This window comes from Osmerus mordax, chromosome 8 (assembly GCF_038355195.1).
Source record: "Osmerus mordax isolate fOsmMor3 chromosome 8, fOsmMor3.pri, whole genome shotgun sequence".
Lineage (NCBI taxonomy): Eukaryota > Metazoa > Chordata > Actinopteri > Osmeriformes > Osmeridae > Osmerus > Osmerus mordax.
In genome coordinates, this window is record NC_090057.1 from 19,809,880 (window position 1) to 19,826,844 (window position 16,965).

The 16,965-nt window shown below is 40.7% G+C and overlaps 1 protein-coding gene across 1 annotated transcript in view; it reads right to left on the reverse strand.

Annotated features, from left to right (window-relative positions):
• Positions 1–9,264, reverse strand: part of slc24a4b (solute carrier family 24 member 4b) — a 96,620-nt gene extending 87,356 nt beyond the window's left edge. Inside the window, exons 1-2 of the mRNA XM_067241061.1 lie at positions 9,108–9,264; positions 4,596–4,703 (exon numbers count right to left, since the gene is read on the reverse strand). Coding sequence (XP_067097162.1) covers positions 4,596–4,703; positions 9,108–9,264 — 265 coding nt within the window. The remainder of the gene's footprint in view (positions 1–4,595; positions 4,704–9,107) is intronic.
• Positions 9,265–16,965: the final 7,701 nt, after the last annotated feature.

Here is a 16,965-nt window from a genome sequence, read left to right on the forward strand (position 1 = left end):
CCAACAGCTATAGCTGTAGGGTTAGGATTATGGTTAGGATTATTTGGGTTAGGGTTATGCAGCACCGGCTGACTTGAAACTGAGAATGCCATTGGCTGCTTTAACCCTTGTGTTATCTTCGGGTCATTCTGACCCATCAGTCATTGTGACCCACCGTCGTATTGCGACAAATTTACCTCATACAAAAACAAAGTGAAGCATTTTCTTTTAACTGTCGGGCTGTCTCAGACCCCCCACATTGGAATGGTTAAAAGAAAATTATTTTTATTTGTTTTTGTATTGGGTAAAATTGGGTAAACACAACGATGGTTCGTTATGAACCTTTGGGTCATGTGACCCGAAGGCAGCACGAGGGTTAAGACAGCTGGGCTGCAGGCGACGCCAGCTCTGCATGAAGACGCACGAGAGGATACCACAGTGTTTTCCGCTTCGAATCGAAATCGCAGACGATATCAGTAAAGACAAGTTTCTTAACCCTTGTGTTATCTTCGGGTCATTCTGACCCATCAGTCATTGTGACCCACCGTCGTATTGCGACACATTTACCTCATACAAAAACAAAGTGAAGCATTTTCTTTTAACTGTCGGGCTGTCTCAAACCCCCCACATTGGAATGGTTAAAATAATTTTTTTATTTTGTATTGGGTAAAATTGGGTAAACACAACGATGGTTCGTTATGAACCTTTGGGTCATGTGACCCGAAGGCAGCACGAGGGTTAATATGTGTTGTCAATATTGTCAAATAAAAGTTTAAACTTTTTTTTTTTAAACTAAGAATTTGTTTGTAGCAGTAACGTGAGTTATTTCAGGAAAGAATTATGTGACCGGTTAGATAGTTAGTTATCATACCTAGCGATAGCGTATTTCGAGAGATAGCTACCTAGCTGCAAGCATCTTCATTTACTTCGGTGCAGACATGTGTGTTTTTCGATATATTGAGTTGGGAGTGGGGTCTCCCACACTGTTTAATCCACAGCCGGCACCTTTCCTCCTTGTTTTGGACTTTGGAAATATTTTTTTTACGTGTGATAAGTGACTGACTGGCTCGTTCGTCAAGGGCAGGCCCAACCAAGTCCCAGGGCGGGCCCAGCACCCCAAGGCCCGCCCATAGCGCCGGGTCTGTTTTGAATGCGCTGCAAGCTCTGCGCACCCAAGTAGACTACCACGAGCTAATGGCTTTCACAAACTCACTGTCCAATTTGAATAAAGCCTATTGATAACATGCGTCTGAAGTTTGAATTTTTGCAGCATTACAATACTTATAGGCAACTAGTCATCTGATCTTCCGCTCCATGAAACGCATTTTAATGCTAGTGCAAATACATTAAAGTAGTAGGCTACACGTAGCCTACATTAATGTATTTGCATTGTACTAAAATGCGTTCATTTTCAATGGGCATAAACTGGTGCAGCCCACATATTTCAACATAAACATTTCAATATAACAAGTCATTATGGCATTTGGAAAAATGTTTTTTTTGGGGGGAGGTGGGGTCGTGCATTATAAACCCCTGTGCTTAAGCTTTCGTCCTTAATGGCATTTTTTCCCCTTACTACTTTTACTTTTATACTTTAAGTAGCTTTGAAACCAGTACTTTTATACTTTTACTTGAGTAAAAAGCTTGAATTGATACTTAACTACTACAGAAGTATTTTTAAACCATGGTATCTATACTTCTACTTGAGTAATGAATGTGAATACTTTGACACCTCTGGTTGTTCGTGAACGATTCGTTCATTTTGAACGAATCATTAGTATGACTCGGGAGTAACAAGTAGTCTCAGAGAGCGATTCGTTCATTATCATGTGGCCGAGAAAAGAAATAAAAATAAAAACAAAACCTATAATTATCACTTGTGAACGAATATCATTCACATCTTACTAAACCTAGTCACGCGAAAGTGAATGAGGTAAACAAATCCTTTCCGTTTCCTCTTCTGAGCCTATGCAGGTCACATGAAAAATTATCCAAAGACTCGTACCCGAAGACCCAGTCAAAATGAACGAATCATTTTGAAATCACTTCCCATCACTACGCACTGACGACGCACTGCTCATACTTGATTGTCATTAGACACTCACAAACAAAATCATGGTTTAGTAATGCAGCCTGCTTGCGGGAAAGTAACAGTAATCTAATTACTGTTTTTATAATTGTAATCCCTTACTTTACTCGTTACTTGAAAAAAGTTATCGGATTACAGTAACACGTTACTTGTAACGCGTTACTGCCCATCACTGATAAGTAATTAAACCCTTCTGAAAACAGGCCGCAGTCTTTGCGGTATCTCGAGCCACAGTCTTTGTGGTTTCCCAATATAAATAAAAATGTCAAAACAATTCAAATCCAAAACACAGTCTCAGGCCTTTTGCAGAACAGTCCAGAACCTATGTTGTTGTACCATTTCTGTGTAAATTGTGAGGAGTGCTTGCGTCGGTTGCAGGTGGGTCAGTTAATAAAATTATAAAAACACTATCTTTATATTTTAAGTAAGTATGCATGTACGTACTCTTCTCATTTCCCTTAGTGCAAGAGGAAATGGTGATAGGCTGTGGCAGCCAACTGTAGTTGAAACAGTTGCATCAAAGCAAAGAAATTGGGCAATCCTGTATAAAAATGGTCGAACCCATGACTCAAACTTCCCCTCAAGTTTTTTCTTTCTAGTGATATTTGTAAGCATTTACTCATATTGCATTTCATAAATAATGAACCTGCCTAATGTAATCGTAGTGCTCCGCTCCATGCCGGGGGTAGGTAGAGTCAACTAACTACAAATACCGTATTTCTTCGATTAAACGATGCGCCGTTTATTACATAATGTTTTTTTGGGTGCGGCGTTTATTCGAGGGTGGCGTTTAATTAGTAAGAGAGATTTAGTGAATTGTAGATGCAGTGCAGCCAGCAGGGGCGTCTTAATAGCGCTTGAGGCCCCCTGCCCCCTAATCGCTCAATCAATTTATTTTTGCCCCCCTAAGGATACGTCAATATTTGGACTACATAGACAACGTTGGTGTCAAAAGTTGTCTTGGTAGCGATTGAGTTGCTTGTATTTTTATTTGCGTTCCGTTGGACGGTTTGGCTGAAATTCAGTTTTTGTGGCAAAAAGTGCTTTGTGTCAATGAAGGGAACTCAGTGCTAGCCTACGTCACAACGTCAGCACACGTTAGCAACGACGCATGGATACAAAGTATTGGTATTGTGCCATGGTGTACTAGCAGCATTATACATTTAAGCAATTCAAGACTTGCATGTAAGGTAAGCAATGTCACATTAAATAATGTATTTAAACTCAAGCTTGTGTGGTGCGTCGCTGTCTTCAATGCCACAGCCTAAACTTTATGTCAAAATAAACGTTTTTAATTTCCCGCGCATTCAAACAATCCCCTCAGTGTAGTTTGGCTAGCAACAGCAGCTAGGCTAGCTTGCTCGTAGCACAATTCAGCTTCTCCACAGGGCTCTAGACTGAGACCAAAAAGTCGCGTTTGGGGGCATATTTTCAGTTAGCAGATGGTACCGTTTGAATCACGATTCCATCTGAAAAATACTGCCGGTGACAACATTGTTAGAATAGCATGGCAATTACAATAGTAATATAGTATGGCAATTACAGTAACAAATTCCATGGCAGTGTGAATGCAATATGTGATGTGAAACCTTGTAGGCTACTCTTGAATTAAGATTTTTTTCTGTTTGATACACATAGTATTCTGGAAAGAATATCTACTACAGTAACTGTAGCACAGTGCACATGAGGGATATTTCTATGGTCCACTGCCATACTGGCAAAACATCTAAACACTTTGACCTGCAGTGTTTACACAATGCCAAAGGGACTTTGGGGGCACTAACTATTTGTATGAGAAAAGGATTTAGTTTTGACTGATGAGTTGTCTGTTTTGGGTGAGATATGACCCTTTGAAGGTGATCTATGTAGTTGTGCTGAACCATATAGGCTATTTTGCCAAATGCACTTAGAGCTTTGAGAATGTAATTTCTGTTTCAAGAATTGAGCCAAAGCAATGGAAAAAATCTAATGGAATACACAATTGTAATTATAGTCAGATTTACTTGTGCCTTAATGATGGGGCAGTGATATTTTAAGCCAATTAACTTTCCAGCTTTCCTTCGGCAGCAGCACCTGTGTCGTTTCTGGCTTGGATTATACTTTACAATTCTTCAATATTGTTTAATATTATCGTTTGCTCATCCAATGCCAAATATGCGGCTCTGGTAAACTTGTTCATGTTTGTGATTGGTCATCTGGTGCAAACACTGCACCTTTTATGTGCATGTGCTCATTGGGATAACCTGGGTAGACTTGACGAGTTGGTAACTACCATTGTGACACTGCTTATGCGTGAGATTGTGGTTGAAGTCAGCTAACGAAAATATATTCTGGGTATGTAAAACGTACTTCGTATTAAAGGCCCCAGCTCTGTTGGTAGTCACTGCATGTCACTCCACCAGGATCATGAGTGTTTTGTCATGACTAATCAACAATGGTGAACAGTGTTACATCTCCTTATGCGACCTAACAATCACAGACCCATCCACAGAACAGTTTAAATGATAATTTCTCTTAAGAAACATACCTGGCTCTGTGCAGTTCTTCTCCGCTGTCTCATTATCCAGTGCTGAGGCCATAAGCCTTCTTCCCCAGTGGTGATGGTCGGCATGCCCCTCCACAAGCATTCCATGGCCTGAAAGATAAGGCAAACTTCTGTTTTTACCCTAATGTCAGTCACTAAAAAGCCAGGAAACACAGAAATGTTATAAAAAAATTGCAAACAAATAGGGGCTTAGAAATAAGTATGTGATCTACTGAAATATCCAATCTCCTATATATAACCGTTTTAGGTCTCGAATATGAACTACAGAGTATACATGCATTTCAAAGTGAAACAATGGATGCAAACCATGTCAAATAATACATTGTATTGTTTATTACTCAACCCTGAAATGTTGTCCCATGTCATATTATTTTAAAACTGATCTTACTGTAATTGTGAAAAGAAAATCTTATCATTGCTGAGAGCCTACTTCCAAGTAAAGGCCCGTTCACACCAAGAACGATAACTATAAAGATACAATTTTAAGAATTGTTAAAACAATAGAAGCAATAAGGTAGAGTAAAACAAATATAATGCAGTAAGGTAGAGTAAAACAAATATAATGCAGTATCTGAAACGTAATGTCAAACAACAGTCCACACCACAAAGATAACAACAACTACATAGCGGAATGATATTGTTGGAATCACTTTCAAAACTATTCATTTCCCCAGCTGATGAATTATAAAACACTGACAGAATCCATCCGAATTTAAAGTGCCCGCGCATTTAAAATGAAGACAACATTGCGAGGAGCTAATCGTCGAGGTTGGTGTGGACGTAAATAATGTTTTCGTCAGTTATAGTTCTCTTTATCAACCTTGGTGTGAACAGGCCTTAAGAAGCCAGTTCATATGACAATACTTAGACAATGTGATTAAAAGGAAAGTTAGCTATGTTTATGTCACACTTTCTAAATTCCAAAAAGGGATTGGGTTCATATTCGTAGTTACATTGATTACAAGTTACATTGTACTGTTAAACTCAATTTATTTACACTTTAATGTAGGTTTAAATGTTTCAGGGGTTTTAGGAGGATAATAATAAAAGGGCAGGTGGTGACTAGTGTAAATCAGCCATACGCAGGCCTTTTCAGAAATCCATAAATGTTTTTAAAAACAGCTTTTGAAAGGGCTTTTAATGAGCATAGAACCAGGTTTTAGTATTTCAAGCTTCATTAGATTAGACTCAGTTTTGACCCCAAACAGAAGATGATTCATAGTCTTAACCCTTGTGTTATCTTCGGGTCATTCTGACCCATCAGCCATTGAGACCCACCGTCGTATTGCGACAACTTTACCGCATAAAAAAACAAAGTGAAGCATTTTCTTTTCTCAGACCCCCCACATTGAGAATGTTCAAAGATTTTATTTTTTATTTTTTTTGTATTTGGTAAAATTGGGTAAACACAACGGTGGTTCGTTATGAACCTTTGGGTCATGTGACCCGAAGGCAGCACAAGGGTTAAGCTTGAATCCTTTATCTTTTTTGGTATCGATATCAAAAAGGTACGGTCAACAACAGCAGACCCAAGCTTCAAGGCAAGTCAGGGGAGTCAGGTGGCTGAGCGGTGAGGGAATCGGGCTAGTAATCCGAAGGTTGCCAGTTTGATTCCCGGTCATGCCAACTGACGTTGTGTCCTTGGGCAAGGCACTTCACCCTACTTGCCTCGGGGGAATGTCCCTGTACTTACTGTAAGTCGCTCTGGATAAGAGCGTCTGCTAAATGACTAAATGTAAATGTAAGTCAGGTAACAAAGAGAGGCGATGCTATGCATCTATGTTAAGCTTTAGGGTAAAACCATGATAATGCATAACAGAATACGATAGGTTACAAAGAATAGGGCTGTTAACCAAAACAAATGTTCCTCTTTGAGGCAAAAAGTAAAATATCACCCCAAACAGAGGGGTCTACCACAACAAGCTAGAGAGAACGAGAGAGAGACAACCACAGCAACGGAAATATCATGCCCCAATATTCCTATTAACTGGAGAGTGAGATGGAACAAGGACAGTAATCAATCTCTGTCACTTCCTGTGCCACCAAGCACGTACTCCTACGTGAGTACGACCACCTCTTTGCCCTTTACACTGTTGAAACTGTCCTGCACAGTCTCCATTCTCTCACTGGCAATCACCATCACTCTTCATTGCACACACCTGTAAGACCTGTACCAGGGACATCTTCTACAAATACCTGCTCTGTCCACCCGTGTCTCCCATCATGCATCTCATCCAAAGACCTCAAAGGATGTGATATTGCACTCTGAAAGCTAACCCTGAATGTTAAACATTTAGATAAAATCCATCTGGCTGATACATTACATTTACATTTAGTCATTTAGCAGACGCTCTTATCCAGAGCGACTTACAGTAAGTACAGGGACATTCTCCCCGAGGCAAGTAGGGTGAAGTGCCTTGCCCAAGGACACAACATCATTTTGCGCGGCTGGAAATCGAACTGGCAACCTTCAAATTACTATCCCGACTCCCTCACCGTTTAGCCATCTGACTCCCTGATACAACATGTTCCTTCATTTCTCTACATTCATATCAACCGCTCTGTATTACATGAATGAAACAGGAGTCAGATATCCGACATGGACATTATGGTGAATGGTGCCTAGTCTTCTTTCAATTGATCAGAAATTAAAAGTCAAATGGAAGGCAGGTCCAGGGCTGTCAAACTGTTGATAACTTGTGTCCTCACCCATAAAAAATAAAAACTCTGCAAAGCAATCGTCACTGTGCAGGTCATACAAACTTGATTAAAGTGAATATGCTAAACTTCACTGACCGGTTAGCTACTTGGTCCCCACCAACCAGCCTTTGGAGATCAGAGATTTGCACATCTTATATGATATATTGCGTGACATAAGTGTCTGCTAAATGATTGCATAATAATCGTATAAGCCTCTTGTGGTTTTACTGTAATTAGTATAATATGAGATGGCTAATATATACACACATTCGCTTTAGAGTGGTGTTTTACAGCCATTGCATACTCTAGGGTCCAAGTGGAAGCAGATGTGTAGCTCCCACAATGGAGTTAGAAGTGGAGTGCTAAGGATAAAAGCAGTCTAAGGATGCACCAGATTGTGCTGCTCCCAACTGTGCATGATCTCTGGAATGCTAGATTGCCACGCTAGTCACAAGCAGTACAACTGTACTGTGTACAAAACAATACATTTGCAATATTTCTTTTGAAATCAGATGATCATCTGGTGCCCTCAACTTGTAGATGGGCTTATGTTGCTCAAGTTTAAACAAGTAATCCAAAATGTAGGTATTCATTCATTAATAATCTTTACAAAGTGTAAAGTATGTATGATTCTAACAATGCATGTTTCACATGTGATATAAAGAAAAAGTATTTGTGAGAAGGCGATATTTCAACACACAGACAACCAATATTAAAATATTAGATGTACCAGACTTGAGGATTTTTACATGTGCAAGTGAGCGTTGCCTATGTACTTTGGGCATGTCGCACAAACATCATGCATGATCAGCCATCTGAAAAGGTAAAGGTTTGCACTGAGCACACACCAGAACAGCTGTGAATAATGCATCAGCAGCCTGGCAGCACAAGCATCCTATGTTTATTCCCCAAATGATTGTCCATTGCGTAATTGTATCTCTCGACCATGCGGATCCCGAAGCATGATGCTGGAGAGTGATTAAGTTTATCCAGTGTTCAATGGTGTGTGAAGCCCTGGGCAAGATGCAATGATGCGAGCATTTGCCCACTACAAGCCTACGCTCCAAAACGTTTGTGTGACTGATGCGCCTGGCACAGGGAAATTTGCCATACAAATACAACGCTCACACCAATGAGACCAACAGAAAAATTACTTGATTCGATGGTGTATCGCAATTAGAAATGGTGTGTCGTGGTGTCCGAGGTGTGTAAGCTAGAGTTCCGTGCTTGAAAATTAAAAACATGTCGTTGCCGCCGCGCACACTGCGGCATACAGACAGACCGACGCATACTGGTGGGTTACAACACGCAGAGGAAAATGTTATTCAGTGACCTATATCACTGGGCAGATTATAATAAACGGTAGCCTTTCTGAGTGTCTTGTGGCTGGACATAATCCCCAGGCAACACAAATTGCCTCTTCACGGCATTGACATTTCATTAAGTAAGCTAACACTTTCAGGGGAGCACACCTCATGATATGGTATATGAGCCATAGGCTATCATTCAGCGTTAGATCAAAACCGGTCCACTTGCAATAGTCCATAGCCTATCTTGTTGAAGCGCATGAATCTCAGAAAACGAACATGCAAGTTCAAGTTGCATGATTCAAACCATATTAAGCTAGCATGTCCTTGAACATGTGTCTATGAGTTGACAATTTATTCTATATCCAATCATTCCTAACCAGTCTGGCTGGTTTGGGAGTACACGATTACACTGCAGAATTCTCATCTCTTTTGAAGCGTCCTCCATGCCCAGCGTTCATCAGCAGTTTCCCCGGCTAACACTCACCTGTCTTTGTCAGCAGTGATGACATGCTCCATGCCACAAATAGGACACTGCAGATAAAAAACATTTGCACAACAAGCATCTCACGCCTCTTGCGAACTTTGACAATTTTAGCAATAATCGTTTTTTTCGAGACACTTATGTTCTCGTCCTGGGCCATGGTTGCAGGTCGGCAAACTACGACTTTTTGTCCTTGCCTCGCTGCGGACAGGAAAGACCGAAGGAATTGCCCTGTTTCGCCGCTTCACATAAAACACACTCGGGACGCGGTCCTAATTTCAAGTGGCCTGGGCTCAGATGGGAAGTAGTGGAGCGGACAGTTTGCATGTGCCGCCTATACAATTCTGTACAGCTGTTGGATTGCGAGAACAGCGTGTGAAAATTCCGTGCCACGACCGTGCAATGAAAGGGCAGGCAATTCTCTCCAATCAATTCGGCATTATTATTAGCTAGCAATCTCAGAATTTCAACGAACAGGTTTCCATGGCACTTTATACGAATAGATATATCCCTGGTATGTTGTTCCTTTAGTATTCCAACTGCATGTGTAAATCCGTGTAAAGAATTTACCCGGCAGCCTGGTAATTGAGTACAACCAATCTGAATTTACCAATTGTCCCATTAAGGTTGCAGTCATGTTATGTTGTGCACCTCCCACTCCTCCAAAATTCGGAGTGTAGCCCTAGGCTATATCGGCGCCAAAAAAAATTATAATCAAGTCATCAGTTACTGCAAAGTGTTGTCCTGGTAGCTTAAGTTATAGGCTAATTTACGTATCGCCCACATGATAACTGCAACTTTCTGAGGTTGTAATGCGCAGGCACGTGATAGTTGCTGCAATAGGTCATTCTCAGTTTCATCTTGTTACAACTGTAACTGGAGGTCCACCTTGAACTCCAGACATAGGCTACATATAATCGATAATCGATTGTTGGCTGGTTACCTTTGAGACCAAACGTAGACTTATGATGAGGGATGAATCTTAAAGATAAGGCCATCCACAAGCAGCCATAAGGTAGACTAAAACAAATAGGCTAATGCAGTATCTGAAACGTAATTCATACTTCAATCATATTTCATTGGAGAAAATCCAATGTAATAAACCATGCAGTTGTAGTAGTAGAAATCTTTAATGTCCTCTGAGGCAATTTGTTGTGCAGCACAGAACATGTAGACACATTAAAACACATTAAAGTAACAACAACCATATCATCAATAGCATTAGATTAGATTCAACTTTATTGTCAGTACAGTACTTAGGCAACGAAATGCAGCATAAATCCGATAGTAAGTAAGTAAGACTTTATTTATATAGCAAATTTCATACAAGAATTATGTAGCTCAAGGTGCTTTACATAAACTCAATAAAAACAATAATACAAGTGATAAAAGTAATAATTAAAATAGCAAATTATAAAAACAATAATATAACTAATAAGAGTAGTAAAACCCTTCTGAGATCAAATTACTTAAATGCTTCGGTAAAAAGGTAGGTTTTAAGCTGTCTTTTAAAAATGTCTAGCGTGTTTGCTTTTTGATAGGTTAAAGATAGATGTCTGCCAGCAGATAGGTTGAATATTGGTTTTACGAAACCATAACCAGCCTTGAAAATCTTCTCTGATAACCCTAAGGTTCTGAACGAATTGCCTCCTCCATGACTCCACAGTGGGATACGCATTACACAATTGGTGTATGGTTGCATTGAGAAAACCAAACATCTAATATCAAAATAACTGTCTGTCATTAGTGGTGAATTAAAAGCCCACATGTTTTTTTTTTTCTCTTTCAGTCATAGTGTTTTATATAAGTAAAAATAAATAAAGACAATTCAACTCAGTTACACATGCATGTATATTTAGGCCTCACATTATTTTAACAGTTGAAAGATGCAAAAAGATAGTTTCACCAATTCAACTTGGTTACGCGTGTGTGGTAATGTTACATGTGACACAAGCCTTGCTCGTCACCAGATATCCATCATTTTCTGTGAACTGTTGTCACCTTGTAAAAGTGACCCTTTAGACTATATATATATATATATATGAGAGAGATCGATCAAGATGAAGTTCCCTTATTGTCATATGAACATACATATAATGTATACAGAACAATGATATGTGGGTGACATTTAATGTTTCAGGGAGGGTGCTAGGCATTGGTTGTGTGTGGCATGTATATGTGCATAAAACTACATGCTAGAATGCGTGTCACTGCATAGTGCATTATTGTGTCAGTGAGAACCCTAGTTCATTAATTTTACAACCTGGGGCCTTAAAATTGACTCACAGATCTCCACTGCTGGGTGCAGAGGCAACCCTTATTAACCAGTTGTATATGAACGGCTTCCACAATAAAGAAACTAAATTCCCATTGTTTAACTTATAATCGCTTTCCCCTTAAAATTAAATTTTGATGACATTTTTACTAATTAAAAATTACACACTTGAGTGCCACCTATTTAACACACAATTACAAATCACAGATACCTCTTTCATAAGGGTTAGAATGGCTAAACTTTAGAGGCTACAGAGCTGATGTTAGATTGTTCTGGGCTCGCAGGTCACCTTTACTGCCAAGATGACAGGCAGGAGTACTGCCGGCTGCAGCCATGCACCAATTTATAGGGCAAGTTGACAGGGTCCAAACTGTTTTGTCATCCACCATCACTCACTGCTGTCCACTTAGCAAAAACAGGAAGGAGGTCGTAGGGGTAAGAGTGTCAGAACACTGAGACCACAGACATGCCCATACTGTACCAAAGTTACAGTCTTGTTCTATGGAGTTCAAATCAACCACATAAGGGCTCTGTGGTCTGCAAGAGGATGAAACGCCACTGATGTTTTCTCAGGGCCTAAATGTGCTTATAAGGGTGGAGGAAGTATTTGTCATTAGTGAGATTTTTTATCAGGCGCAGGTCTAGTCTTCATCCCTCCGCTTGGGTTTCGAGCCTACACACAAACACACTCACATACACATCAACATGTGTGACCCACGCCCATGCCAAGTCATTAATCCCTCCAGGCCGGAGTCCACACAGCAGGCAGGCAATCGGGGACCAGTGCCAGGGCCTGCTTACAGGGTTTTATCCACTGCACTACACTCTCCCTCCCTGGTCAGCTCCAACAGACACACACAGACACTACCTCTGCTGCCTTCTGCAGGGCCCAGTACATTGCCCCTGACTTGATGTGCTGTAGAGATAATGTTGTGTGTGTGTGTGTGTACTGTTGTGGTCATGGCCCTGATGTAAGAGCAAAAAAGAAGCAACCTCATTGGGCATACTGGTATAATACTGAGCGATTTCAAAATACACAAACAGTTAAATGTGCTTGTAGGGACTAAATGTCAAGCATGTGTCATGTCCTTCCACAGCAATGACAAGTGTCAAGGATTTTAACAATGGACTGTGACATACTAAACAATTGGTGTGTTCAATCTAGCAACAGATATGTTAGTTTCACATCTGCTATTATTGTGATGATTCATGTGCACAATTCACATTTATTTGTGCATCTTGCAGTCATTGTCTGACACAAGTTATCTCTAACAGAAATTAATTTGCAAGTAGCGGAGGTGGGGAGGTTACAATATTGTGCTGTGTTTTCTTTTGGACGAATGTTCAGTAGCTGGGTAGGCTGAGATGGAATATCTCATAAATAACAGTGGTTAGGTCTATACCAGCAACAAAGCTATCCAGTCAGAAGTAGCACACGTTTCAGTCTGGTTGGAGGGAGGGTGAGGTCAAATGAAAAGCTGACAGGGGAAGTCAGACACCTTGCAATAATGCACTGCTGGCATTGTAACTAATATTTTGTTAATTGTTTGGAGCGAGTGAAGGAGACTGGTGGAGAGGGAGGAAAGGTTGTCTCCAGATTTGTGTCCCTTCATTTCAGTGGCTAGGTTAACACACACAAAAAACACACGGTACAGCAACATGCAGATGCAGAAATGTCTCCAGGGACCTGCTGAATTGACTCCTCCAAAACCTCCTCAGTCAGCTGTAGAAATAAATAAATAAAATATTTATTATCAACGTTTAGCATTCTGTGGCAGTAACACAGGTTTGTTTTTATGCTTGCTTGGGTGTGAAGAGTAAACAGCACACAGGAAGCAGCAGAGGGCTTAATATATGCATTCTTAAGCCAACCATCATCCGTTCTGACTGAAATAATCTGCAATACCAAGCCACACAATAAATATCACAATAATTATTACAATATACATCACCTGTGCATAACAGTACCTAGACCTCAAAAGTAACATTTAATTTTGTAGTTTCAATTCCTTAAAGGTAGGAAGGTTTTAACCATTCAGGATTTTACAGTCCTCAAAATATCAAGTGAATTCCTCAGGCACAATGACAGACACTTTTTGATGGCTTCATTTATCTAGACAAAAGCTTTAGAAGTTGAATGTAGTGATTAGTTCAAGGGCATGGGTTGGGGGGGCCCACTTCTGTACAATTATCATGCTATTGCACTCCCTCTGGTCCTAGAATAAAGAGGACTAAGGGAGAGAAGGTATAACTGAGACAGAGTTGTGCGTTTGTAAAGAGCATCACATGAATAACTTTATTCTTCCTCTGTCTGCTGAGCATAAAAGAAGGGCAGGCAAGGAAAAGTAACCTTATTGCAATGCACAACAGAGAATACCATTAATACAAACCACTAAGGTTATTCCAGAAAGCAGTGTAGCCCATTTATACTGGTAAGATAACATTACAGTTGCAAAGGCAGGATTCAGAATACGATTCAGCTCAACTCAATATTTAAGACAAAAAAGACCACAGTACCACTGAAGTACAGCCATTTGTAGGGGGTCTCTAGAGTGCATTATAGAATTGTCTGTACACTTGAAAGTTGTCTTAGAGTTACAAGACAAGTCATTTGATGTTGTTCACACCACAGATGCTGTGTATGTGTAAGTAGTGGCCAAGTTAGGTTTATTTAATCTGTTATTTTCTAAATAAATCTACTAAATGTATTACATTGTCTGGTAAGTTTACTGTAGAATTTCTTGAATACTGTCATGTCATAATAAAACTATTTGAGAAAACATATTCACATGCAATTGAATCAATGGGTTTATGGCAGCTCTCAAGGTACTGTACATAGACATGTCAGATAACCATCGTTTTTACTGTGCCAAATAGAACAAGCAGCAGGACAGACAGCTCCCATTCTTCTGACCGCAGTGGTAATTATCTGGCAGCCAAATGATCTGAAAGCTATTTGCTATGGGGCTACTGCTGCCACATCCAGGTAGAACTCAGATGATAAAGGATTAAAGATCCTGTAAAGTACATTCCATGTTTTGCTTCTAAGTACATTATATACGTGTGAAATGAGTTCCTGAAAGCATGTGCAAAGCACTAAAACTTTGTCACACTGAAATGGAGTTCAACCGAAGAACAGTTTCTCTTCCGTTTTCAGATCAGGTTTTAATGGGCGGAGCCAAAAAATGCCCTATCTACGTCATTTCGCCCTATCTACGTCAGATCACTGAATGGCTCCTCCTGCTGTACTGTTATTGTAGCCTACATCAGCTAGCTAGCTAGCTTCTGGATGTCTCCCACCACCCGCAACTGCATCTTCCCTGGATGCAAGAACTCCAGCTGCGCTGCAACGCCATTTAAGTTCCCTATTGATAATGAAAGGAAAAATAGGTGGATAGATTTTGTGAAAAGCCACGCTCATGGAAAGTTTCGGATAAACTCCAACAGCCGCCTCTGCACTGACCATTTCCCAGCAGACATTTTTTACATGGACCAGAGACAGACGGGGTTCACCAACACACGGCTTCTCTTGCAGCGCGGAGCCGTACTGAGCATTGCCCCTCCGGCCGTTCATCCTCCGGTCGCACCTGGACCATCCACCGCCGCCAGCAGTTCATCACTCAGTTCTGTGTGCTTGTTATAATTATACTAGATAACTTTTCCAGAGGTATCTCTGCTATGAGTTAGTGCAAACCGCTAAATTGATATTAGGCTACTCGGTGTAGAATGATGGTATTTTGGTGAAATGGTAGCTAATGTGTTAGAAGTAGCCTAGTTGGAGAGCTCACTGTCTGCTGTCTCTGGTGTCCATTTTTACTGTTACAGCTCACGGGAACATTTCATTTATATGCATCTGCATGTTTCACTCATTGAACAAATAAATTATAATTCTATACGGTTTTGTTCGGCTTGACATAGCGTCCATTATCTGGGTCGGAGGTAGGCACTAGGCAGCGAGGGGCGGAGCTTCAGCTCCTTCAGGCGACACGCCCCCCCAGTCTCAAGCAAAGAAGACTGCAAATTTTTTGTCACGATTTCAAAGCCTAATTTAACATACTTGGCGGTGTTATTTTTTAATTCGAATTCGGATGGGTAGTTAATAACACATTATTCTGTGGTGTGGCGAACTTAAAACTCGTTTCCAGGTCCACTTTACAGGATCTTTAATTGCTGTGATTGGTTTTGCTCTGCACAAAAATGCTGCTTGGCTGTCTTCAAGTTAAACAAGATCTCTCGATCTGGGGTAGATATTTAGTCACACTGCCAGCCAAGCATGTATCCATTAATGCACATACCAAAACATTGATTGATAAAAATAAAAAAAAACATGGCAGCAACTGTACTATTGGCTGTGAATATCCAGCAAGTGTCTTTGTGGATTTGAGCTTGCGGGTATGGCCGTATTGTGGGCCAGTGTGAAGAGCAGGTTGCATAAGAGGTGATCCTCAGTAATGGTGTAATTCAGAGCGGGTATGCTCACCCAGCCGTCCAACCCAGCGCCCTCCTACGTGAGTCTTGTGAGTGGGTTGGTATTTCCCCTGCTGAGGGCTGTTACCAGAGAAAGATGCTGGCACTAGGGGATTACCCAGGTCAACTGACGGGATAAAGAGGGGAACAGATAGAAAATGGAAGCAAGAAAGATTTTGTGAGTTTTGTGTTACAGTATTGTAGAGAGCGAACAAGAGAGAACGTTTGAAAGAGATGGCGGGAAAGACACATGCACAGGCTGATCCCTTCTCTGTCCTCCTACCCGCATATAGGGGTGTTTCACACCCACACAAAACATCATACTCTCCAAGGCTCAATCAACAAAAGCTAAACTGTGAATTCTAGGTTGGTTTGGTGAAATATCATTTTAAAGATTATTTTATTTCCTAGAAAACCACTCCTCTACATATTACATCATGGTACTAGAGTAGTTTGCTTATAGAGCCAACGAGGCATTCTGTTAGGATTAAATGTCCAATACCTACCTCTGAATACCTACCTTTTCAAATTAGTTTAGTGGTCGCAGAGTTGGAGGGGAAAGTCTGAAAACTTCCAATAACGCGTAGGCATAACTCATAATTTGAGGATTGTTTGGAACTGGTAGTGGGGAGATGCAATGTGCAGGTCCCTCACCTTCCTCCAGAGGGCAGAGTAAGACCTGGGGCGAATCAGTCGCATAGACAGGCTTAGCTGCTTGTTACATTAAAACAGGGTCTTCTGTGACAGAGTCAGCATTATGAAAGCTAAGAGGATTAGCTGATGGACATTTCTGGCGTTCTCGGTCAATTATCAAAATGAAAAGCGGTGACTGGGCAGGGCTGGCACACGCTCTGCCAGTGGAGACACTCTCTTCTCTTGGCCTGTCAGAGAAGGGGTTACTGAAGTTCACCCAGAAGAAAAAAAGAAAGCTTCATTGGAGTATTTCAGACATGAAAGTTTTGTTGTTTGCGCCATGGATTAAAAAGGGCATTTACATTTTAATGTTTTTAAAGTGCAAAACTGTATGTTATGCAACAATAAAACTGGCTTGCCTGTGCGTCAGCCAGTCATCCGTATTCATGCCGAACCCCTTCATCCATGTGTATTATGCCCACACCT